At 38.9% G+C, this 26,877-nt stretch overlaps 2 protein-coding genes across 13 annotated transcripts in view; one reads left to right on the forward strand and one right to left on the reverse strand.

The window, feature by feature from the left end:
* Positions 1–26,839, forward strand: P2RY14 (purinergic receptor P2Y14). Of its 3 annotated transcripts, none has more exons than XM_017645580.3 (3): positions 1–257; positions 15,726–15,831; positions 20,136–23,542. In XM_017645580.3, exon 3 carries the CDS (start codon positions 20,246–20,248, stop codon positions 21,257–21,259), a length of 1,014 nt encoding a protein of 337 aa, XP_017501069.1. In that variant the 5' UTR covers positions 1–257; positions 15,726–15,831; positions 20,136–20,245; the 3' UTR covers positions 21,260–23,542. The 3 variants fall into 3 exon arrangements, with proteins under 3 accessions (XP_017501069.1, XP_073088313.1, XP_017501070.1); XM_073232212.1 differs by lacking the exon at positions 1–257 and adding an exon at positions 8,455–8,564 and having other exon boundaries at positions 20,136–26,839; XM_017645581.3 differs by lacking the exons at positions 1–257; positions 15,726–15,831 and adding an exon at positions 16,758–18,935 and having other exon boundaries at positions 20,136–26,839.
* The window catches only part of MED12L (mediator complex subunit 12L), a 317,585-nt gene that overhangs the window by 177,011 nt on the left and 113,697 nt on the right, over positions 1–26,877 (reverse strand). The window lies entirely within an intron of this gene.

The following is a 26,877-nucleotide window of genomic DNA, read 5'->3' on the forward strand; positions in this document are numbered from 1 at the left end:
TATACAAGCACACAGTAGAGCGGGTTCCAAAGAGGACTAGACATCTGTAGTTCTTGACATTCAAGCATTTGGCGAGATGTCAACATTTCATAGAGTACTTTAAATGTTTTGGTTTGAGAGCTAACGCAGCATTTCCCACCGGTCAACACGGAGCAGCCCAGGCAGAACACGAAGTCTACTTCCCTCAACAGCAGACGTTACACTCAGCTGCAGATCCAATCTTGCCTACAGAGACCATAAAAGACTGGAAAAACTTGGTGAGTAAGAGAAGTTCATTCAATGCAGAATATATTTAAAGAATATTTGTGACTCCAATGTAAAATGGCTGTTCATGCTCTTGACATCCTAAATTCTTTGTTTTAATGATGGAAAGTCAAGTGACAGACTTCCAGGTGAGACTGGACTTCTCCAAGTTCAAAAACGAAACCAAGTCCAACTTTTTCCTGTAAATGTTCCTTTTAATTACCTAAGGCAGGGTTTTTACTGTGGGCTCATGGATTAGCCTTTAGGAAATTTGTATTTTAAACATTTGTAAGCTTACTGCTTCTGATATTAAGACCATTGTGTGTATGTGAATAGAAAGTTAAGATCAGTTTTGTTATGGTAAAGAGTACCAAAACAGCTGGGTTATGATGTAATCCTCAGCACTAAAGGAGTTCAGTACAGAACTAAACAGCTGGAGAGAGAAAGAAGAAAAATAGGTTTGGTTTAAGAGTATAAAAGGCCACAACCCAGTCTCCTCTGAACCTCTGGGCCACTGGTATGGGTTTAATGGTGAGTCACAATTGATTTTCAAAGGAAAAAAAAAAAACAGAAATTAAATGAGCCTATAGTTGTTATTTTCAGTTTTATTAATGCCTTAAGTTTTGATTTTCATGTGCTTGATCTTTAACTTCTGATTTCTTCTTCTGCGATTTCACAAATATTTACATATACAACATTCATAGCGTTTTTAGTCTTACTTTGCAGACTACCAGGACAAAGAACGTAACTTGTAGAACACATTCCACTGTTTTTCTAGAAATTGTATAGTAATTCCATAAAATCTAGCTTAACAGATAATTTTAAAATTGAATTTGTGCTTAGAAGCTACTCCAGTTTACTTCCCAGACAAAAAGAAACTTTATTCTCTTAGAGTCCCACTTTCTGGAGAAATTGTAGGAACACTGAAACTGAAGGAAGGCAGGGGTACACAGTAAATTTGAGTACCTCCCCATTCTGCCACCGGGAAATTTTGAAAATCACTAAATTTATTATTTTTAGAAAGCTGTGACTCTGCCTAACAAATGACTTTCTAAATGAAGAAAGTCCAACCTCTTGTCTTCTCTCTAGTTCATTTTTACACATACCAACTTTCTTGCCAGTTCTCCTCACTTAAAGAAAGCATTCACAGGAGAAAGCATATCGATTTATACAGACACTGGACATATAGACATTTAGATATAAATATATTTCAACACCTAACACAATTAAAATGATTAGACCAGCATTTCCAGATCCTCTTTCTGTTCCAGCCAACTCCCCAGGTCCGCCCCACTCGTTAGTCCGACAGTGCTTCCTCACCTTTGTACTCCTTCAACACAAAACATTTCACTGGCTGCTAAGGATTAACATGTGTAATCAACATAGCTTGAGAAAGAAAATCCACAGTAAAAGTCTGTTTGGGAAACATAACCACCATCTAGGTTCTTTTTTTTGAGTGAATTTTTTTTATTAAGGTATCATTGATATACAATCTTACAAAGGTTTCACATGAGCAACATTGTGGTTACTACATTCACCCATATTATCAAGCCCACCATCTAGATTTACTTACTTTTTGCCATATGCCCTTTAGTACAATACATAGATTTTTTAAATCATTCATGTGTAATTTTTACTATTAATTGCATTAGCACTGACCAGATGAAATTGGTTTTGAAAGTTAAAAAATAGGCAAATATCAGCAATTTTCTATGACTGAAGCTAATAAAAGAGCCTCAAAATGGCAGCCTCCGAAATCAGGTGATGAGGAGAAAACTGCTAAAGATATTTTCCATAATTTGTATGTGATAATGAGATCCAGGACTTCTCATTAACAATTCTGAGTACTGCAATTGCATAGGTATAGTCCTCTGCTTTTAAGACCTTTGCACAGACATCAAAATTTGGTGTTTCCAGCAGCCAAATTACATCATTGGCTCTGTTTTACCAATTAGGAAACTGGGGTCCAGAGAGGTTCAGTGACTAAAACAAGATAACACAGCTAATAAAAGCCAAAGATGCGACTTAATGGAAAAACTAATCTGGCTTTAAATTTAGTGCCCTTTCCCCTACTCGCTTTGTTTCTGACCTAAGGAGATGAAGGTGTCCAATAACAATTGTGAATTTTAAATAAATACAAATTGGAGATGAAAGAGTATATATACAGAACTGCTCTGGCCCTTAACTGTTTACACAACAGTGGCAATAATCACATTGTATAAAATAGTCAATATTATTGGGACTCAGATTTTTATAGAGGCAATCTTACATGGTGGAAAAAGAAGACCTTTTTCAAATAAATAACTGAATTTCAATCTACTGTGACCTTGAGCTACAGTTGCTTTGTTTTGCTTTTAGCTTTTTTATTTTTGATCCTCTTCTATTCTATCACTAATAAAATATCATGATAAAACTATAACCCCAATGAGCTACAAATACACAACTGAGACATTGCTAGTACCTGTACATAACAACTACTCAATAAAAATGGAATTCCCTCTCCCATCCTTACTAATAACATAGTAAGAGGTGGTATTGGCAAGGGTAAAACCCCACAGGGTATTTCTTGAGTTAGAATCTCACAGGGCCGAGTAAGAAATCACAAAATAAGGAGGAATGAATACTTCTCTCAGTTAACCTCCTACTTTTCCAATGGAAAACTGGGCATCATACTAGTAAACAAGTACTGACTCTTATCACCAGATGTCCGCTGAGGACCAACTACCATTAAGTGACCTACACTGTAAACAAGTAAGCCAGTCTTTCCTGGACAGAATAGTGCATCTGACAGTGAGAGAGCCTAGAGATCTGGGTCAGGGCAGTGAGCCCCCCCAGATTGTGGTCTTCTACAGAAAGAGGAGGCAGAAAGACACAAGGGTTATTATTTGCTTAATTCACATGTCTGGTAGATGGATGAAATAAACAGACAACTTTACAAAAAAAAGAAAACAAGAAAAAATGAAATAAAATATATCTGATCTGTAGGAATTACAATAGACTGGGAAGTTTTACATATCTTTTAAATTTAATTACTCTTTATAAAGGTCTAATGTATTTTGGTATTTATAAACAGTCCAATACTGTCCAGTACATGTATAGATTAATGACTGACATCTTAAAATAAGCAAACTAACCCCACAAAAAAAAAAACCTTATTAGAAAATTTGGCAAGATATATGTTAGCCAGAAATTCTCAAACTTTTAGTCTCAAGATCCCTTTCACACTACTGAGAAGCCTAAAGAGCTTTTCTGTGTAATTTTTATCTAGCAATGTTTACTATAGTGGAAATTAAAATTTTCTAATTTATAAAATATTTTCATTCATTTTAAAAACAGCATCAAATGTTAACATGAAGAATGCATTTTTAAGAAAAATAACTATGTTTTACAAAAAAACCTTTAGTTAGAAAAGTAGCATTATTATACATCTTTGCATATCTCTTTAATATCTGGCCTAAGCTTCTCTCCACTTCTGCATTTGATCAGGTTCAATGTAGCTTTAATATATGTGGAAAAAATCTAGTTTCACAAAGATATATAATAGAAAAAGGAAAGAGTATTTTAATGATGTTTGTGATTTTCTTCTTTGGTATCACACCAAAACTCAACAAGGGGTAGTTTCTTTAAGGTTGGTTGAAAAGCAGAATCTAAACCCTTGTCAGTGAATATTTTTGTTACATTAAAATCATTTAGTCTAACTGGGTCTTTGAGAAAATCTTTTATCAGTGCTAGATTTCACAACATCATGTAATCACTGGTCATTTGGAGAGGTCATTCATGCAGAACTTTGAAATATAAGTACTTTTCCTTATATAGAATCAAAACAATTATAGGCACTGATCTCAGTCTAAATACTGGGAATTATCATTATTTATTTCCCTTGATGAAGGCTCAGTCACTCATTTTTTAGAAAAAGTCTGGCAAATCCCCAAGTCTGAATTACTGTAGTTTGTGTATCATTCTTTCAAGTAGAAATGGTGTTCCATGAAAAGAGCATCTCATTCATCTTGAGACTCAATCACGCAAGTGTTACTACTCTAGGCAACCATCATATGTGGCAAAATGCTCTATGAATAGTTCTTTCTGTGTCACTTAAAAGACACATGGTTAACGGGTAAGATTTAATCAAATTAACATGTGTATTAATTACTTCATCCAGGACATTCTAAAGGGAACTTGACTTTTTGTATTCTTTTTTTATATTAAGATCGCAAGGCAGGAAGGTATACAGTGACTATAGGGCAGTTACGTACATGGCCTTGATTTGTGCTGAAGTATCCCCACAAAATTTGTTTTACACACCATGGCTCTTGCACATTAATACAAATGTCAGCACAGTGAATGAAAAAGGCAAATAACACAGCAGTCTTTTGAAAATGGGCTGACCTAATGGTCTCCCACCCTGAAAGGGAATCTGGTTTCACAGACCAGATTATGAGAACTATTATTTTAGACTTTGAGAAAGGAAAATTTTCTTTTGATACAAAAAGCACTAAAGTGGGAAAAAATGATAATTTTACTACATTAAAATTAGCAGCTTTTGTTTATCAAAATGTATCTTTAAAAATGAAAAGACAAGTTATAATCTGGAAGCTCCTATTCACCATCCATCCATCCAATAAAGCAGTTATCAACAATACCCAAAGAATTTCTATAATCAATAATAGCACAGACAACCCAACTGAAAAGTGAGCCAAAGATATGACTAGACATTTCATGGACATAAACAATGATATCATAGGCAGATGTGACCATATCATTAGTGATCATGGAAATGCAAGTCAAGACCACAATACAACAACATTCCACAAGCAAATATTTAAAATTCTGAGAAATATGAAATGCTGAAGAGGATTCCCAGGGCCATTGCACATTACTGATAGGAGTATAAACTAATGTGATCACTTTGGAAAATAGCCTGATATTATTTCCCATAATTTAATATTCATATACCCTATGATTCAGCAATTACATTCCTGCATTTATACCCACAAGAAACCCATCAAGAAACAATAAAAACAGACATCTCAGTGTAGTTTACAGGGACAAAACGTAGAAACATTCCAATCACAGGAAACTGAGTGACTAAACTGTAGTATGGTTGTACAATGGAATGTTAAGGGGGACAAAGGAAATGAATTATAGCAACACTCAATAACATGGATGATATGGTCTATACTTAAATCACTAAAATATTACATATGGTTTTTTAAAAAATCACAATTTCTTACACACACATACACATACAACGTGTACATACACATTTTAGGAACACATACACATTACAAAACATAAAACAAGACAGCAGAAGAATGAATATGAGACTCCAGGTATATAGCAGCCAGAGAGATGGCAGTCGTGGAGCATTCAGTTACATGTAGCTTATTATTATCAAAGTCTTGGCTTTTATTTTACAGAATTTGAGGGAAATCATTAATGTCATTAAAAATAACAAAATAAAAATTTTTTAATGTCAACCTTGTATGAACTTGCTAAAGAATGTCATAAATCAAATATGGTCATTCAATTTTATGCAAAGATTAAGAAAGATACCTGTATATTTAACCTATTACATACACAGAATTATAAAACTCTAGAGGACCTGAATAGGCTCAATATTTGACAGTTAAGTAAATCAAGTCTTTAACTTGACCAAAATTGTACAAATTAATTCATAAATTTGATAAATGTCTATTGAATTTCTACTATATGCCCGGCACTAATTTAGCAGTGAACAAGAGAAATAAGTTCTGTGCTCATGAAGGTTACCTTTATGGGAGCTATATTTAGGGTTGGGAGTGAGGGGTGATGAGAGAGAACATAAGTTGAAAAGTAAACATTATTTTAAATAATTAAGATGGCTATGAAGAAAATAAAACATGGTGAAAGGCAGAAGAGTGCTGGGCACAGACTTGACTGCCAGACATGAACAGGGAAGGCATCCCTAAGAAGATGACATCTTAACAGAGACCAATATGAAGCAGCCAGACTTAGATGCTGGAGACAGACAACCTCAGAGGCCAGGGCTCCAAGTATCTCTGCCGCAGTGAGTTTATAGAACTGGCCTTCAATATCACCGCGGTGCCAGTGTGACAGCCAATTAGCCCAGGGATTCCTGCTACTCCCATGTAGTGCTTGACAAAACTCAATTGGCAATGTTTGCAGACCCTTATGCCAATAAGCCCACACCGGTTTACAAACCAGAAGCCTTTCATGATATATTGGGATACAGAGGCTTTGCCAGGCCCGGATGGCAGATGCAGAAAAGCTCACAGGGACAGCTAGGCACTTAAGCTTCTGCCTTTATTTTCAATTTTTGCCTGACTGGGCCAAAGTACCTAAGTATCACAATTATCTGCATTTACAGTGAACACTGGGTGACTTGACAAAGGCACAAACACCTTCCCGTGTGCCTTCTCCCCACCCCACCCCCACTTCCGCCCACACACATGAACACACCTGCACTGTTTCCCCAAGCTAATCACGTCAGTGACATTCAGGAGACAGAAGAAGGACGGCTGGCACTTCTGCTGCAGGCTAGACAGATTTTTATCACAGGTGAAATAGTCCCACGCTGAGGAGAGGCCTCTTGCTAGCCAACAGGAGAGCAGTGGTGTCCCCTGGCTGAGGAACTTGGGCGCACAGTCAGTTATACTCCCAGTGATGTTGACATTATACATGATAGGCCTCTCGCAACCACCTACTAGAGGGGAGGCACAGAACCAAGGTAAAAACATACAGGTTAGATGCTATACAGTCTTTGCGGGCTTGGAAGAGTTGGGTTCCAACCGCAGGTGCCCCAGTTACTATCTCAGGAACTTGCTCAAGCCACTGAGGTTACTCACCTACTTTCCTCCTACGTAAAATAACAATGTTTAAGGTCAATCATCAGAAACTGACACAGCTCTTACTATGAACAATTTGCTGGGTTAGGTGATAATACAAAGCTGTCTCTCCAAGCAGAAGAGACAAGCTAATAAAAACAAGTCATTTCAATAGGAAACAATATTCCCTAGTAGTTAGGGCTTTAGAATGACACTGATCTGGAGTCATATCAAGTTCTACAAACATACTAGTTTTACCACCTCGGACAATTTATTCCACCTCTCTGTACTTTGGTTTCCTCAGCTATAAAATGGGATCACTTCTATTTCTTCAGGACTGCTTGAGGATTTAAAAGCTGTAGTTTGCTCATTTTCACTGCTGCATGAAATCCATGAGGTAACTTTTACAATCCATTCTTCTGTCAATAATCATTTGTGCTCCTTCCACATTTTTTCTATCACAGTGTTTCTATGAGCATCTCCGAGTGTTTTCTTGGTTTGCCTCTTTGTTGCAAAACATTGAGCTGTTTGTTTCTTGGTTTGCTTCAGTGAGAATTTTTAGAGCGTATACCTAAGGAGTTAAAATGCTCAGATACAATGTGGGGAATGTTCACTGTTTCAAAATATTTCCAACTATTTTCCCAAAGACAGAAACTTTAGAAAAATAATGCTCAACTAGGGATTTTAAAAACTCCTGGAAGACTACGAAGAGCATGAACAACTTTACAATGCAATGTATGTTCCTATGGATTAAAAAAATTTGTTTTAAAAGGGAGGAAATGAAAAACAAAATTCAGGATATCGTTACCTCCACGTGGAGGAAGGAGGACACCCCAGGCAGAAGCACAGAGGGAGGTACAGGAGTCCTACTAGGCTCTGGCTCTCAAATCAGTGCTGTGCTCTTGTTTTTTTCATTGTGTTTTGACTTATGTTACACAAATTCTTTCAAAGTACCAAATATGCCATTAACAAGAAAAAATATTTTCAAAAGCAATTAGCAATTGTGTCTGGCATGAGATAAAGATCCCAATGAAGGGGAGTTTTTGCTATAAAATGTCATGCAAGTGAAAGAGGAGACCAGACACGGTCTGGGTGGGGCATGACTAATTCAGCTGGTGGGAGAGCCCTTCCCCATGGAGGTGAAGCGACCTGGCTTTTCAACTTCAAGGGCCATGAGCGACCAGAACTTCAGAAGACGGAGGTGCACAGCGGGAGGGGAAGGACATGAGGCTGCTCAGATGCCAGAACCACCAGACCCTGAGCTCCAAGAGGGCAAGATTCCCAACACCAAGAACATTGCTGGATAACATATACCAAGAGAACAGCTGATAGATGAAGGAAAGTTTGCTTTATAGGTGATGGTTTTAAACAATGTTCTAAACAAAGATTACTTTGGCTTAGAAGAAAAGGCAGCAAGAGAAAACAAGATGGCCTAGAATAAGAAACACCGATTTAAGGATCGGCAGAGCAGCTCCCAAAGGTGACTGAGAAGGAAAGGTAAGGAAGGTAGCAGAGTCTAACAGACCATCGTGCGTTTGCTATATGTCAGGCACTGAGTTCAGGACCCTTCCCTCAAAACTAATACACACACACACACACACATACATGGATACACATATTTATATACATGTCTATGCATATATAATGTATATCAGCAAAAAAGTATATATCTACACAAGTATGTATACACACACTCTACTCTTTTTCCTTTAATTGAACCATTGTGAAAATTAAGTTGCAGGCAACCATGACACTTCCCTCCTAAATACTTTAGTATCCATCTCTGAAGAATAAAAATATTCTCCTGCATTATTAATCACACTATTATTATACTTGGGAAGATTAATTCAATAAAATCATCTGATATACTCTGTGTTCAGATTTACACAATTGTCCCAAAACAATTTCTCCCCCTGCCAAACCCTATCAACAATCACCCTTTACACATTACATTATTTCTCTTTGGCCTCTTTTGATCCAGAACTGCTCTCTCCTACCCCATCACATTTGTTCACTTTTCATGACATTTTCTATAGTATCTACACTGGTTGTTTTGTAGAATGACCCACATTCTTAGTTTGTCCAATTGTTCATCTGTGATCAGCTTTTTGAGAAGGTATGTTGTGTACATCTAACTGAATCATATCAGGAGGCATAAAATGTCAGATTATCCATTTTTGGTAAGTTTGATCATTCAGTGACAGCCAGATCTCCCTGCTGAAAAGGTATAATTTTTTTTTGGTTATTATGCTAAATGATCCAGGAGTGATGGTTTTAGACTGGACTATCCTGTTCTTCTACAAACTTTCACAGGATGGCTTTTCACAACCACTGAAGTTAGTTATTACTGAATAACTAATATAACTGAATCAATTATTACTCTGAGGTTGCAAAATGGTGACTGTATGTCTATCATTTCTTCTACATTTTCCAGCTTGCATCCTTCTGTAAAAAAGGACTGACCTCTGTCTTCATCTTCCCTTTTCTTAACCCTTATTTTTAATATCACCGTCAACTCCTGAATTTGATTTCTTTTTCAAATTATTTTCATCTATTCCTGTCATTCTTATTGATAATCAAATTGTCAAAGATGTGCCTTCAAGTCAGCTCCCATGTACTTTTTTTACATTTCACCATTGATGTAAGAACTGCCTTGCTCTTTGCCCACAAGGTATCTCAAATAACCTTGTACTTTCCCTGTGGCTGATCTGAAATCAGTCATTTCTCCAGGAAGTCCTGGTTCCTTTTAGGCGGCAGCGATACATAGAATCAAGATGAGCTCAGTGATACTGGGGAACCACTGCTTCTCCATCCACAGAGGGTTCTCTGGTTTTTTAAGGATGGAAAAGGCTTGAGGAAGTTTATAGCTACTGGGGTATCATGACTTCTAGACCTATAGGCTAGACCTGTTTTCTTAAGGACCTTGAAGAGAGATCCTGAAAAGACAAAAGAGGAAAGCAATAATGTTTGGGGAAAGTCAGTATAGGCTTTAATGTATGGGGAAAGTCAGTATAGGCTTCATCAAACATTGTTTAAATGCACAGAGTAAGATATAACTGGTCCCAGTCCAAGTAAGTCATGAGCATGAAACTGAAATGCATGGTACAGATTTTTTAAGTATAGATACTACATCTGAGGCAATAATGAAAGGCATCTAATCTAATAGCTCCTATGGGGCATAACAAGACATAAAATGACTTTCTTATAATGTACCTAACTCACATTAAAAGCCACTAGAAAAGTAAAATAATCACAAATGGAACGCTCTAAAAAGGACATGGATATATTTAACAATGGATCCCAATCTGTGAGCCTAAGAAATCATAAAAAGTAAAGATTCCATTTTATAGGCACCTGAGAACCTCTTCAAGCTGCATAAAAATGCATTTATCATATTTAAGTCCTACCCACTTTTAAGTAAATAGAGTTGCTTCATACTCACATGCTGTGTTTAATAAAATACAATTAATTTCATTTATAGACCTGCCCAATCATAACTTATTGTCACAGTGTATTTTGTTAAAATTAAAGGTTACTGATTCCTCCAACATGTAAGATGTATGAAATTTTAGGTCTTAAAGTGTATGGAGAGCATTTCTCTGCAATATTCTCACTCCCACTGAGTCCTGGATATTTATATTCTCTTACTTAGCTCTGTAAGCCTGATTTTTGAACACACAGGTGGTTGATACTTAGCTAGGTAGTTAAAGCTGTTGTTTTTGTAAAAATTAGAATGTTCCCCATCCTTATAGCAAAGGGATATGTGTTAATGCTCTAAGCCCTAAGATCAAGATCTGAGTACTGCATGTCCAGCTGAGAAATGCTAACACCATCTCAGTGAGGCAAAAAGAGGTCAGAGATTCATTTCCTTGCCTGGCCCCAGGGAGTATAACCACGTATTCCAAAACAATGCCACAGAGGAGCAGACTGGAAAAAAGTCAGGAAGCCAAGCAGCCCCATCTAATTCAGACAGAACAAGGGATCTGTCCACAAAACACTGAGGACAGGAATTCCACAGCTGTACGCCACTCTCATCGGAGCTTCGGGCACACACGGACTGCCTAGTAAAAGCACAAAACACTCTGGATTTCACTTGTCCTCCCTGCCGCTGAGTGCCACCAACTGTGCCCAGAGCAGAGGGGCTGTAAGCAGCACAGCCTCCCTCCCTTTCTCCACCACACAGGCGCTGCAGGGCCAGATACCGGAGCAGGTCTGGAGCACTAGGCAAAGGCCCCACTGTGCTTTGTGTGGCCCACCACCAGGCAGAGGACCGCCCACCTAAAACATATCTGGGAGGTAGGCAAACGGTATGTGGGAGCCTGACCCAGAGGAAGTCTTGGAAGACTGAGTCCCAGAGATACCTGATTGTTCTGTTGTCAGCTGAGCCACTCCCTGAACCCCCAGTGTTCCCTGCCAAGCACCAGGAATTTCTTACAAGAAAAGGAATCCTATGAGGTAGCAACTATTACCCCCTCGTTTTAGAAATACAGACACTGGAACATAGAGGCAAATAGCAACTATCCAGTATCACAGCTGTTAAGAAATGGAGCCATGTTTGAACCAAGGTCCACTGTGTCTAACATGAAGCTTTTAATCATTATGCATAGTCTGCCCATTATTCCAACAGAGCAGTGAAGAAAACTTTGCATTTTGAGATCTATGCTTATGAATTACGTATTGCTGATGAGTTATTCAATATTAGGCTAAGGTTTAGCTCCAAGAGGAGTTCTTCTGATATCAAAATGGTATTAAATGCACCTACCATTAAAGGGCTATTCCAGTAGTTCTCAACTGGGAACATTGAGAAGTATCCAGAGACAGTTTTGATTGTCATAAACCATGGGGTGTCACTGGCACCTAGTGGATAGAGGCAAGGGATACACTACACATCTTACAATACACAGGATAGCTCACCCACAGAGAACTGGAATGTCAACGTGCCAAGGGTGAGAAACTCTGGGCTATACCACAGACTATAGGAGAAAATCCCCACAAATCCGTCCTGACAACGCATATGCAGTTCCTGGTACAAAGGACAGGGATGGGTGGCCATTTTCATGGCCCCAAAAGTTGGGCACCTATGCCACAGCTCATCTCCTCCAGCAGCTCCTGCGACCCGCTGGCCAGAGCACAGCCGTGAAGACCCCACCAGAGCCCGGGTGCCAGTCCTGCATTCCACTATGAGTCCTGCTCAAAGCAATGTAAGGGGAGAGGCTGGAATTAAAAGAAAAGACTGGGTTTGGCATGATCCGTTTATTATCCACCCTAACTCAAGGCCCATGACCACACATTATGGATGTTTTGCTCCGTAGCAGACATTCACAGATTTTTCATCTTTGTGAGTTTTAAAGTCTGTGGATTGGAGGGTCCAGGAAGAAAGCCTGGCAATCAAGACCAAGCTGAGCTTATGCTTTGGTGGAAGAGGAAGTTAGATGTCTGCAAGTCAGCCTAAGAGGAGGATGTTGATATTTCTAATATGAGAGAATTAATTAGCACAGTTCATCAATTCAAATATGTGACCATGGTATTCAACCAACTATAAATTAAACTAAGCATACTTGACATTATCCTACATTTTATCTGAAATCAATGGGCCATAGTGGACAAGAGTTAGGAGGATCAAGTCAGACCGAATCAGGAGCTCATGTCAACTGTAAGAAAAACTGGCTGAAGATAAGATGCAGCAACAAGCAGAGCCCTCCTCATGCCAGGGGCCCTGGGGAACCCATGAGTGGCTTCAAAACCACACATAGCAGAGCTAGGTTTCTCCAGCAACAGGGTGTCCACCACCTGCTGATTGATATCATTTGCTTTAATCATCATTGTGAAGAGTTCCTGGACATCAGTGTAGAAGATAGAAAGCTGAGTCAAAATCAAAAGTCAGAGACATGTCCATTTTTACATACTTTCAGAAACTGGCAAATAAAATGGAGGTTCTCTATGCTGTGGTATCTGGAAACTAACTAGAGAAACTGAAGACATCTAGGCCTTGCAGACTTTTAAAACCTAGATCCAAAACAGGACACAGACACAAACTCACACACATGTGTGCACCTTCCATCAACAAAGTACTGGCTAAGTGACTCCTGAAGCCAGAACTCCAGAAAACGCTGAAGGGCCTGCGTATTTGCTCACTCTCACAAACACACACAAGACATGCTGCCCTACATTCCCTCAGAGGGAGGGGAGAACCAGCTTGGAGCTGAACAGACTTACATTTGAATACTGTCTGGTCACATGTTAGCTACCCAATTCACCTTCCATGAGTTACTTAACCATTTTAAGCATCAGTTTCCTCATTTGCAAAATGGTGGTAATAGTAATTCCCTGGCAAGGATCAATCATGTTACCCAAAAGCTTGGGCAATCCACATGCCCTGGGCTCACTGTCATCTCATGTGTCTTGGTGCATGTGCCTAGTAGCTCTCTCTGCCCAAAACTCCCAAACCCCCCTACCTCTTCTTTGAGTGGCTAAAGCCAATTCATGATCCAGGAGGGTTGCCTTGATACCTCCATTTCTGAAGCTGATGGGTGCTTGGTGCTCACTCTGTTTCTATGCCTCCTCCTTCAATGAGAGCCTCATGTTACACCCAGAAGCACCACTCTGGCTTCCCTCTAAACTGGGACCTTCCTGAGAGTCCCTGTGGCTGATGTTATCTCCAGCATGCCTGGCAAACACTTTCTGATGCATTTAGTGAGCAAATGAATAAAAGGTCTCAGCAAAGGAGGAAAGATGAGGCACAGTCAGGAGTCAAGAACATATTGGCCCTTAAGACACAAAATTTTAATCAGGAGAAATCAATACCACCCAGTGCTGCAGAAGGTCAGGAAATAAGGCAACTGAGAAATGCATAATAAACTTAGAAACAAGGTCCTAGCAACCTACAAGAAGTGTGGAGTATGACAAACATTTCTCCAGTAAAGGAGAAAGTGAGATTCCCACTGGCTGAGCCCAGAGAGAACATAGGCCAGAAACTATGGGGAGAGCAGAAGAGGGTTAGATATCCACTTTGAGAATCTGATAAACAAATATTTATCTAGGAAATAAATAATTATCTCACATAAAAAGATATGAAGGACCTTGGATTAAAGTTTTTGATGTTTGGACTGGAAGGAGGGAAGAGGAAATATCAGATTATTACTTTACAAGAATTGAACAAAGAACAGGAAGGAAAATGCTCATCAGAAGTGAGTACTGATAAAAAAAAGTGACTTAAAAGCAATTTACTTCCCATATACACTTTTGTTCTAATTATGAAATATTTCAGTACACAATAAAAATATAGAAACTAACACTGGTAATACCAATGCACCCAATTGACCAATACTGATGTAGCATTTTCATGTAGTTGTTTCAGAATTTAAAAGATGAGATCCCCCCAACACAGCTGAAAGCCAACCACTCTACACCATCCCTTGCTATTCCTTCCCTCCCTAGGACTTAAGTGCTGCCTTGCGGTTAGGATTATCATTCCCAACCAGGACATGTTTTGTGCTGTCCTGGATCACATACAACATTAGTCCACAAAGAACTTCATCTCTCTGTTCTATTTCTAAAGAGAACTTCATGACTTTGTAGGAATATGCTAGGTAAATTTAAGGTGTTCTTCATCACTTGTTCTCAAATAGCTTTCTATAAAATACCTGTTAACATTTCCAGGAGACCACATGAATGAATGATGATGAAATCTGTAATGAAGAAACCCTAAGAAAGATCCTACATTTCCGGGCTACCTAAAATGTAACTTTTTCCAATCTGGAGTCCCAAATACAGCAAAGCAAAACAAGTTTTTTACCCTCAACACCAAATACTTATTAAATGTCCCGAGTAGAGGTCTGGAAAAATAAACTTGCTACTCCAAGAGGGTTGCTGCACTAAAAGCATCAATATCACGCCCACCCTATGGGATTTGAGTGTTCATTTTAGCCAAATCCCCAGGTAATGTGTAGGCACACTAAAGTCTGGGAAGAACATAGACCATCGCATAACCAAATCCAACCACCCTTCTGCCCAACTAATCCTCCGCTCATCAGATCACAAGGTTTTCAGTTCTCTCTACAGGGTCCATGCATCGGTTTCCTTAGATCAGGGGTTACCAACCAGGGGTGAGGTGACCTCCCAGAGGACATATGGTAACAATGTCTGGAAACATTTTTATCTGAACTTGGGAGATGGTGCTGCTGGCATTTGGTCAGTAGAAGCTGGGGATGATGCTAAACATTCTACAGTGCAAAAGACAGTCCTCTACAAAAGCTAATCATTTGGCCCCAAATATCAGCAGTGTGAAGGTTTTTAAGAAAAAAAAAAACCCTGCCTATGATTTGCTGGCTTAAATGATCAGTTGTTAGCTTCAGTATTTTAATGAACTGACATGAGCTTCTATATCCATGAGGGGAATAAAAACAATAACTAAAAGCACTTCAAGTCCAACACTCTCAAGTAAAGAGTTTACAAGTTTCCCCCAAGAGCTCACACCAAACCAGCATTCATCAATGTTGAAGACCAAGTATATCAAAACAACAAATGCACATGTTGAAATATTTCAGTTATATAAGCTGAATTTAAAATTCAAGTACATTGTTACCATACATACTTCCCCAACAAAAACATTCTGGTCTTCATGTAACTTCATTAATTCATTTTTCTCTTATGATACAGGATCATTAGTGAAAAAACACTTTGGCCACTTCAAGATGACAAGCACTCACTGGACTACATTACTTGATTGAAAAGAACTTCGTATTATCGAAAAAAAAATTTTAAGGTAATTGATAAAACCCTCCAGTGTTATCAAGAGCTTTGTTAATTTCATCAAAATTGATGAAGGAATAATTTCTCTTCAGAGAAAATAGAATTATGGCACCCAATTAGAATAGTGGAAGGGGGTCCACATGTAAGAGAAAAATAGGTCTCTGTGCATAATTACACAGAAGATGAGTAATGAGCTCAGGCTGACTAAGCATGTTTTTAGTAAGATGAATGTATTTATGGAATGAGCAAGGCTTTGTATGGCCCTGTATCAACTAAATTCTGCCCAGAGAACCTGAGGTTATACATAATTCTCTACACATTGAAAACACTTAAAAAGCAACACAATCCTAAATCTTACGTCACACTAAGGGACAGGGGCACTATCTAGACTGGAAGGAGTCTTTGACATTCATATTCTAACTGTGCAAAAAAAAAAAAAACTTAGAGAAAGCAATTCATTACATGCTAATACACTTTAATAGCAGTCTTTTGGTCTCATAAATCCCATGCTACCGTGTTTTAATTATGTTACCAAAGATCCAAAGCGAGCAGTATAGATAGACTAAAACATTTCACACCATTTCCTTCTCCTTTACCTGGAATTGTGGATCAAGGAAGAGCTCCACCTAAGAGAAGCTGAAAACTTCTACTCTGAAAGATCCCTTTTTAAAAAGTTTTACCACATACAGAAATCTTTCTTAAATGCAGCATCAAGAATTAGGGAGCATTGTTTATGTTCCTGAAGCCTCTAGGGAAACATAACGACAACTTTCACTACAGAAATTCAGAGGTAATCTCAGAAGTAACTACCATGGGCAGGGCTGACTACACCTCCACGAATCCCACTTTTTCAGGTGATCATCATCCAGAGGTCCTTTTCCGCTTTTTCGTCCCTGCTTTGTCTGTCTCCCATCTTTAATGTGCTGGGACAAGGTGCTTAGACATGGTGACTCAGCTGAGCCTGGAGCATGAAGGAGAGGGCAATTGGGCCACACCAAGACATTCTTAGTTTTCTGAGTGACTTAGTTTTATTTTTATGCTACTGTATAAAATCAGCATCAGTATGTGAATATTTCCTCCACTCATGAAATGTTTTTAAGTTTCTGTAAGTCCCTTTACCAGGACATTAAATCTAGAGATAAGGGGAGCAGACTGAGCTGATGTTACAAGGTCAAAGTGATACATGTCTCCGTAATGATCTTGTCCTATTTTTCACTCAACACATATTCCTGCCTTTTGGTCTCAATATATAACTGGCTGCACTTACAGATGCCATAAAATATGTCCTTTTTCACACGTCTCTCAGTTTGTCATTGAGAAACTACATGCGCTGAGACACCAAATTCAGTAAAATGTGTACCAAGAGGACACAGTGCCCTACCACCACCACTGCTAAAGAAACAGTATTTCAGAGTTTGAAAATTGCAACCAGAATTGCCTTAGACTTCCCTTTAGCTAGTTAATCATGGAGTGCCCTTTTCATTTGCCACTGCTGTATCTGGCCACACAACAGTGCAGGTGACAGTGACATCCTACTTCTTCCCTCAGCTGGCATTTCTCAAACCTTTCCATTCTAAAATGGGGGCTCTTGTCTGCAACTGCTTAAAAATGGGCCAAAATAGCAAGATGATGTTCGGCGGGGAAAGATCCAGGCAAGCCTGGAGTGTTCATTCTATTTCAGAAGGCTCACATGCTCCTGAAGTTTACCTGGCTCAGTCAGCCCCTCCCACTAACCTGAAAGTGAGGTGGGGAGGCCATGTGTACATCATGAAGCACACACGCTCAGACCCTCAACACTATCAGGAATCTGAGAACAGGGCCTGGGCATCAGGCTACATGCAGACACGCTGCAGCTCAAAAGTATTTAGGTCACAAGACTCTGAGAAAACGTCTTTGCATAGATTTCTATAAGGAAAGGAACTGCTGTGTTAAATCATTTCTGGGAAGCTTCACTATTTCACTCTATAAGTATATATTATAAATATTCCTATTTCAAAATGTATCAGTACCTGTATTTTTTAAAACCATAGACTGCAATGAATTTAACAAATACTGAGTGCCTACCATGAGCACCACACCCCTCTGACTGAGGGGGCTGTGTCCCCAGCACTGGCAACCCTAGGAGCATACGGCAAGATATATTCTGCCAAGCCCCTGATCTGTCTCCTACTTGCTACTATACCTTACTATCAGGGGACAAGATAAATCATCTGCTAAGACACAGACTCTTTGTCATAGTGGACAGTTAAAAATAGAAAATAGGGCCCCTTCGCTTACCATCTCAAATATGAAACAGGCCACAGAAGACCTATATAGAAGCAAAGGACACAAACCCAGTATGATCAGAGCTAAATGTGCAGGGGGTAAAGATTTCCTTCCAAATGGAGTCCAGGGACTGACAAAATCAAGTGACTAGAAATATATCTAGTTTTGCCATGTGGTAGGCATGAAGGAAGAATACACAGAAGACATTCTTATGTGGGAAGTAGTGTACAAAGTTTGCACGTTTTTTTAAATTTGGAATGAAATTTCATTATTTCTCATTTCTAAATTCTACTTTCTCAGTCTTCCTTAATTTTACTGGCATAGCCCTTTACTCGTGTACAAAGCACCATGCTTGCCACCACAAACGAAAAACAAAAAGGTGAACAAGAAAGAATCTCTGACCTCAAGGAATCCCCCTATCCTCCACAATCCTTCTTTCCCATGATCCTGGACTAGATGTACGCTTCTTAAGAGCGGGTATTCGTGTCTTGTATTTCCAAATTGCATATTCATTTATTTCACAAATATTTTAACTATCTAATGTCCTAAATATAATGTTAGGAGTGCAGAGATAAAAGACGACACGGTCTCTCTCCTCTGGAGGAAGCTACAGTAGTGGAAGAAACAAAAAACAGCCAGGAAGATGAGTGTTGTAATAGGAGAGAGATGCCGCTCTATGAGCACACACATATAGCACTTCCCACTCAGTCCACTCCGACCCAGGCTCAGGAGGGCAGAGTGTCCTACAGGAAGTGACACCCCAGCTGAGCCTCAGGGATGAAGAAAAGTTAGCCAGCCAAGAAGGCAGTCAAAGAGTTTTCTGCACAAACGAGACGTGTGCAAAGTTCCAAGGTAAGAGAAGTCATGGAACCTCTAAGGAGGTAGAAGGGCTTGTGATGGAAGTAATTTACTGCTGTGAGTGGAGAAGTAGGGATTAGACCAAGAAGGGACTTTTGGTAACTCAGCATTAAAGATTTAGGACTTTATCCTGAGGGCAAGGACCAACTACTAAAGATTTTTTTCAACTATGATGTTGATATTACATATAAGATGGGCAATAATTTACTTTGATGTTATCAATGGTCTTTCAAAGAAGTTCCAATCTTTCCTGCCCTCTAAATCAATATATCTGACATCAGTGAAGAATATACAGGATTCCTTAAGAAAGGAAAGGTCTAGGTAACAACTGTTTTATTGAACAGCATTGTTCAATAAAAATATGATGTAATCCACATATGTAATTTTAAATTTCCTAGTGGACATATTCATAAAAAGTACAATTAAGTGAAATTAGATTATTATACTTTACTTAATGGAATAAGTAAATATTATTCTAAATAATAATTCAACATGAAATCATTTACTTAAAATACTGAGATATTTATTATCTTCTTTCAAACAAAGTTTAGAAAATTCAGTGTACATTTTACACTTATATCTCAATCTGGACTGGCCACATTTCAAAACCTCTAGACCCCCTATGGTTACTGGTTAGCCACATTGGACAGTGCCGATCTAGAATGTACTTTGCATTTCATAGAATGTTTAAAAGAATTTTTATCATTTGTGTTTCTCTAGTTTATAAAAATAATGCAAATCAGCTTTAAAAGGGAAAGAAAAACATAGAGGAGCTCAATTTTGAAAGGTACCCACAATCACAACCAAAAATGCCAGTTACAGCTGGATGTGTATGCTTGTAAGACAGTCTATGTCCAAAATATACATAGAGGTTTTAAAAAGTATAGTGTACACCAATAGTTCTTAAATTTATTAGGCAGAGGTCTGAATAAAATATGATTCTGAGTTTTTTTTTTAACCTTTGAGATATTTAAATGAGTATTTCCTAGAACTTTGGATTTTAAAGGAAACATCATTTTAGGGAAAATGCTTGTCTCCATTATTACTACAACTCTCAGACTGCCTTGCTTCTGTTTTTTTTCTTTCCTGTCATCTGTCTGCTCTTCCCCTTTTGAAAGGAAGGAAGACAGGGAGGAAGGGAGAAAGGAGTGCCTGACTGATTCATAGTGAAACTGATAAATACCCCATTTTCAGGACACGGTGGGCTGACGATATTCACGGACCTGCGTGCATTACGCGGAGGCTTCCCGAGCTGAGTGGCCTCCGCCCACTGCGCTGCAGGCACCACCTCTGGAAGCCTCGCGATGAACGCCACCACCACGGCGCCCCCGGCGGAGCCCTGCTTCCGGAACACCCTCATAACTCAGAGAATCGTTCCCGTGCTGTACTTCCTGGTCTTCATCGCCGGGATCCTGCTCAACGGCGTGTCGGGATGGATATTCTTTTACGTGCCCAGCTCCAAGAGTTTCATCATCTATCTCAAGAGCATTGTTGCTGCTGACTTCCTGATGAGCCTGACTTTTCCTTTCAAGATTCTGGGCGACTCGGGCCTGGGCCCCTGGCAGCTGAGGGTGTTCGTGTGCCGGGTCTCTGCCGTGCTCTTCTACGTCAACATGTACGTCAGCATCGTATTCTTCGGGCTCATCGGCTTTGACAGGTACTATAAAATCGTGAGGCCTCTTCTGACTTCCTTCGTTCAGTCAGTGACGTACAGCAAACTCCTTTCGATGGTGGTGTGGGTGTTCATGCTCCTCCTCGCTCTGCCCAATATCATCCTGACCAACCAGAGTGCTGGGAAGGGGACGCCGATACAATGTATGGATCTTAAAAACGAACTGGGACGGAAGTGGCACGAAGTATCAAACTACATTTTCGTGGGCATTTTCTGGATTGTGTTTCTTTTGTTAATCATGTTCTACACTGCTATCACGAAGAAAATCTTCAAGTCCCATCTTAGGTCCAGAAAGAATTCCATTTCTGTCAAGAAGAAATCTAGCCGCAATATATTTAGCATCATGTTTGTCTTCATTGTCTGTTTTGTACCTTACCACGTCACCAGAATCCCCTACACACATAGCCAGATGGGACCTCGCTACAACTGCCAGTCAAAAGAAACCTTGTTCTATGCAAAAGAATTCACTCTGCTACTCTCAGCTGCCAACGTATGCCTGGACCCTATTATTTATTTCTTCCTATGCCAGCCATTCAGAGAAATCTTATGTAAGAAATTGCACATTCCATTAAAAGCCCAGCATGATTCAGAAAGTTCCAAAGTCAAAAGGGGAAATGCAATGCAAGAAAGCACAGATACTTTCTGAATTCCTACTTCTTTCAAATAAAGTCTGTGTATACATATTATAATCTTCAAGTACATAATAATAAATAAAAAACAGGTCCATAATAATAAGTATCATCGCTAGACATTACTAATTTAGTACAATAATAAAACTGAAATATGTTCCCATGTTATTTTTCAACATCTAAGAAAAAACATGACATACATTGTTCAGTTTTACTCCACCAAAACAGAAGGTTTACATTTATAATCATGAGTCTGGTCAGTTAATGTAGAACTTTAAATAGCAAATAAAATAGGAAGCAATCAAGACAAATTAACAGGGGCGTCTTCCTTCTCTAAACACAAGTAGTAAGTTACATGATTTTTTTTTTCAACAGGGTCATTAAAGACCAACTTAAAAGCAGACACAGTTTGATACAGAAAGGTTTGTTTGTAGAACAGTCACTTTTTCTCAGATTTGAAAAAATAGGATAAGCAGACATATACACACACAAATCACTCAAGAAATCCCCTGCTGATTAATCCCATGTCATTTCAAAGAAAAGCAGATATGAATTTTGCAATAAAAATTGTATTTTTTTCTGACACCATTTTAAGGCTAATACAGTATATATTTCAGAATGTGTTATATGAAGACTTGTTAAGCCAATTAATGAGCCTGAGGTTCTAGTGTCGATATTTTTAAGTGGCCTCTACTGAAGGAAGTTAGATACTGGCATGTGTTGCCAACAACTTCCCCCTGTCCAATGGGAACCAAACAATAGGGTGACTGGGAAAAAGATACACACATACACACATTCCTCCATGCTGGCAATACACATTAGTCTCCAGAGGTGGGGAAAGCAGTTTAGATAAAAACAGAATTGATAAGAAAATCTAAAATTTACAAGAAATTACACATAAAATGAAAATGTACATATCACATTTTCTGAAAAAATAGAATATTCACAGATATGGGACACGGTTGCTGGCTCAACATTCATCAAAACTAAATTCTTTCTCAGTGATTAACTGGCTACAAGACATTCAGGCCATCTTTCAAATGTTCTTAAACAGGTTTGTAAGTTTATATATGTCATGCTTTCTTATATATGTATGAATAAAGGAATTATTTTTTAATGTTTTTTCTTAATAATCAAGATATGAAAAAACATTACCAGATTTCCTCATAGTGAAGACATGAGTGGTTTCTTTAATATGATCAGTTACTCATGCTAATGGAAGGAAGACAGTTATATAGAGAATTCAGAAATTCTATTTGCCACAGAGTTTTCAAAATTTTTCATATGCTATAGGACCTCATTAGATTTTAGGTAGAAAATTCAGAAAAACACCTTAAATTAAGGAAGAGCTGGGGAGATTTTCACACTCTGTCTACTTTCTACCCTTATAAAAGCTCCCTATCCCAACTCTCAGGAAGAGCAAAACCAGCAACCTGTGATAAACATGCTGAGCAAAACTAAGCTTGCTTTATGTATTTGGCTACATAAATCTGCAGAAGAAACTGGCTGTGTTTATTCTTCACAATTTCCATTGGCCAGGACAAGTTACTGAACACTGGTGTCTTCCATGACCCCTTCTGGGCCATGGGAGACAATGTAAGTAAAAAAGATAAGCAGCACACAGCTTCTGTTTCTTTTGTTAATTGTAACTGTTGTGCTAAAGCAGATCAGAAATGAGAAAGGTAAAATCTTGCAGGAAACGGTATGCAATGCAGTTAAGGGTACTAAGCAAGAGTTGGGTAACAGGTTACTGCACATGAGAATTTTAAGGTCCAGGGCTACAACAAAAAATGAAGCAGTTGAGCAATGGAACAATGGATTAATAACCCAGAAATACTTCTGAGATCACCAGTGACTTTTTTTTCAATTATTTTCCGGAATAATTTGTTTCTTTTCTGTGGCTAGTTTTAAATAAAGCTTGTAAATATGTATTTGCTACAAGTAAAGTAATACAACATTTAATCATTTTCTACAAGCAATGCTATGAAATGTTTAGAATATTTTTAAAAGTGGCATATGGGAAAGGAAAGCTATGTTTTTTTACAGTGGTTCTTTATGGGGGATGTCCTGTCATGAAATGGTAATGCACATGTCAACGGTATGGTGCAGAGAATAGGTGAGCAAAAGGTCACAGTGACTTTACTGTTGAAGACCACGGCAGCACCGGTTCCTCCACAGTGCATTTTGCCCAAAAGGAAACTCCAAGTCTTTTTCGGGGGAAGATATGTTTTCATTTGTATGACATTATCTCTTGATATTACAGATATTTTCTGTATTAATAAAGATACTCTTTTTTCCTCTTTTTCTTCAGAGTTAAAAGATACAGGTTGCAGCAGTAGGGTTTTAAAGACAGAGAACACTAATAGCATATACATTTCTAACATCAGAAAGTAGAAGCAAAACAGTGCAAGAGTGTTTTCTAGATTTTATAAATTAATCTTTTAGGTGAAGCTAATGTATCCAGATCTTCTCATTTGTAAAAAAAAATACAACTGAAACTGGTCTTATGCAATGAACAAGATTTATTGGCTAACAAACCTGAATGTCCAAAGTTGTGGGTATGGCTTTAGTTACAGACTAATGCAGGGCCTCAGCTGATGTAACCAGGGCTGGATTTGTACCATGTCTCCAGCCACCTTCCATGGTGTTAGTTTCAACTCACAGGAGGCTGTAGGCTCTTCTACTGTGGTAGTGAAATGAAATGCACTTGTAGACTTTACATCTCCACAGCCTGCCCACCAGAGAATTTCTCCAGATATCTAGGGCTTGCTCTCACTGGGTCATTCTGGGTCATGTTCCACCCCAATGTGTGGCCAGGGAATAAGAAGCATGTTGACTGTCATTTATGGCCTCACCCTGATTTTGGAGACAGAGTGGGCTCCATTATAGTATGTGGTCAAGAGTGGGGGAAAAGTCAATTTCCCAAAAGAGAAGTTTTGCTTTTACTGTTGGGAAATAGGGAGGTTGTGGAGATAACCTATAAATAAGCAACAATGATGATAACATTTTATAAAAAAGCCTTGAAAAATTCAAACATCTCAGTGGGCAGGTTTCATGTGTAATTTTTTTAATGATTATGATCCCTGTGTTTCTTGATTCCTTTTATCTCAAATGTTTCCTTTATAAAAACACCTTAGAGTATTTTTGTATAGGTAGTTGAATCATTATGCATCAAAACGGAACCATGATTCAATTAAAATGAGGACTCCTATTAATGGAGTTATTAGTTATCAAGAGCCCCTCTTGAATACCTTTCTACTAGACTTCTGCAGTCCACATGTTACAGAGCAGCTGTTGACGTATCATATTCTCTCCACAGATGTATTTTCTTTTTATTGCTGCCCCAGCAATTAAAACTTTTGTGACTTTATATATCTTGGCAACACGGGGAAACAACTGGCTGGAGTTAAAGGCCTACTGGCCTCTTGATGAGGCATAAGTTCTCAGCTCATTATCATCCTCAGTTTTCCCTATTTTCTTACAACCATGTTTACATTGCCTTCTTTGCCACCACATACGCCTGAGTTTATATGGCTTATTGCTCAAGTGCAAAGTGCTCACTGAGCATGTTGAGCACTTGAGGACCTGCACTATAGCTTTATCTGCAGAGGCCCTGGAAAATGTTCCCTGCTGCCCAAGTGCTCTCCAAGCCACTTCAGAGTTGACAGGACATATGAGAAGCTACTCTATTCCCATCTCCCCGACCTCCAACAGAAGTTGGGGTATCAGCATGGAAATGGGACATTATAAAAACAGCACCTCAACAACATCCATCAAACATCTAACCATCTCAACAATGACCTCAGCAACACAATATATGAAAAGTATTCTCTGATAAAGCTTATAAGGCTACTTGTTACTTTTTGAAGGTGCCCATTGTATAATTCTAAGAATTTGCTCATGGTCATAGTTAACATCTCCTCCCCAGTCCACCTCATACCACTTCCCAAACACTGTCATCAGTGCTTTGAGGACCTGCAATGCAGGACTTTGGACCCAGCGTCACCTTGTTATTCTACTCCCAGTCTCCAGGTGTCACCAGCTCTAACCCATGTGATATCAGTATGTCTGGAAGCCCGGTGCTACTCGTAATCTTACCCTTCCCACACAAATCCCAGTCACTAGTGACCTGCTAACCCTCCTGCCACAGTGCACAGGGCTGATTTTCCTACAATTCCATCTCCTGATATAAAAGAACACCAAAAGGCTGGTCTTATTGTCTCCATAAAATGCTTTATATTACTTAACATAATCTTTTGATAATCCTTTTTCTAACCAAAAAAATTCTCAACATTTCACGTACAGCTTCTCCCAAGATGTTAATTGCTTATGTTCTACTTTAAACCACTAGCTTTCCAAAGGAACACCAGCTCTCCAGGATCTTATTGACTGAAAACGAAAAGTTGGTCCTCATTTAATTTGTAAATTAAAATCCAGTTTCAACTCTATATTAAAATCACCTTCTAGTTAAGAAAAACATGCCACTATTAAAAAAAAAGTTGCAATGTCATGATCAAGTGTATTTTTTTAATCTCATTGATATTATGAAAGTAGTTAGGTGAATAAAAGGGAAATTGCTATTTTTTAATAGGAAAATCGGTATTTCCATCAATGTTATTAAAAATTAGAGCTCCTTAAATGCTCACAAAATCATACTCACAATGTCCTAGTTATGACTGCTGAAGCACTGAGGAATATTAGTATGTAAATGAAAAGGAATAAAATAAACAGCAATTTATGCTGTATCAAATAAGGTAGCACTGAAAACATAGTGAGGCAATACCCAAACCCCCTTTCTCCCTGCCAGACCTAGTGTTCTGCTGAGACTACCCTTCCCTGGACAGAAGCCGGCCGGCCCCTCCCAGCCCCACAGATGCAGGGGTCCCCCAGAGACAGCGCAGTGATTTCACCTCTGCAGTGGTTCTTCCCATCCAATTTCAGATCTCCACAGCCTCTCACCAAAACAACAGCAATCATTCCCTAACTACTTTCTTGTCTTCCACTTTCTCTCCTAACCCAACAAGCTCCAAGGCCTGCAGGTGTGCAGAGTACTGACAAACTGACAGCTCCTTTCCTCATGTAACACTGCTGAGCTCTCCACTGTTACTTATTGAAACATCAAAGACTGACCAGACAGATCCAAGATCTGGTCTCAGCCTTTTCCTCACACAGATCCTGCTCCACTCCTCGGAAGAGTCTCCTCATCCCAGCCCCACCAAACAACTGCACTCCCTGGATCCCACAGGTTCTAACAGCTGGGGGAGCAAGTCTGACTCACTGCAGGTTCTGCATATTCCTTGTCACCCCTTCTACACTGCACCCTTCTAAAAGCAACAGAAAGATTCTCGAGGATGGGAGCTAAGGAGGCAGCCAGCAAGGCACCAATATTTATTGTTAGAATTTTTCTGCACTACCTGATCAAAAAACAAAATTCACAAGGTCGGGGAAAGGGAGAATTTCTCCAAAGAAACCTTCTCCGAGAAAGTAACAACACAGTTCATAAAATGTGTTCTGTGCTTTAAGAATGTGTTACTCAGAACTTCCTAAGAAATGGATCGTGGCCACTTGAGTGGAAAAAAAGACCCACGAACTAGTGATTAAAAAGAAAAAAAGATAACCTTTAAAAATTCTTTCT

The sequence above is a fragment of the Manis javanica genome, chromosome 3 (assembly GCF_040802235.1).
Source record: "Manis javanica isolate MJ-LG chromosome 3, MJ_LKY, whole genome shotgun sequence".
NCBI classification, from domain to species: domain Eukaryota; kingdom Metazoa; phylum Chordata; class Mammalia; order Pholidota; family Manidae; genus Manis; species Manis javanica.

Coding starts and splice junctions, on each gene's coding strand:
- P2RY14 (XM_017645580.3), top strand. CDS start 20,246: ATGAACGCCACCACCACGGCGCCCCCGGCGGAGCCCTGCTTCCGGAAC.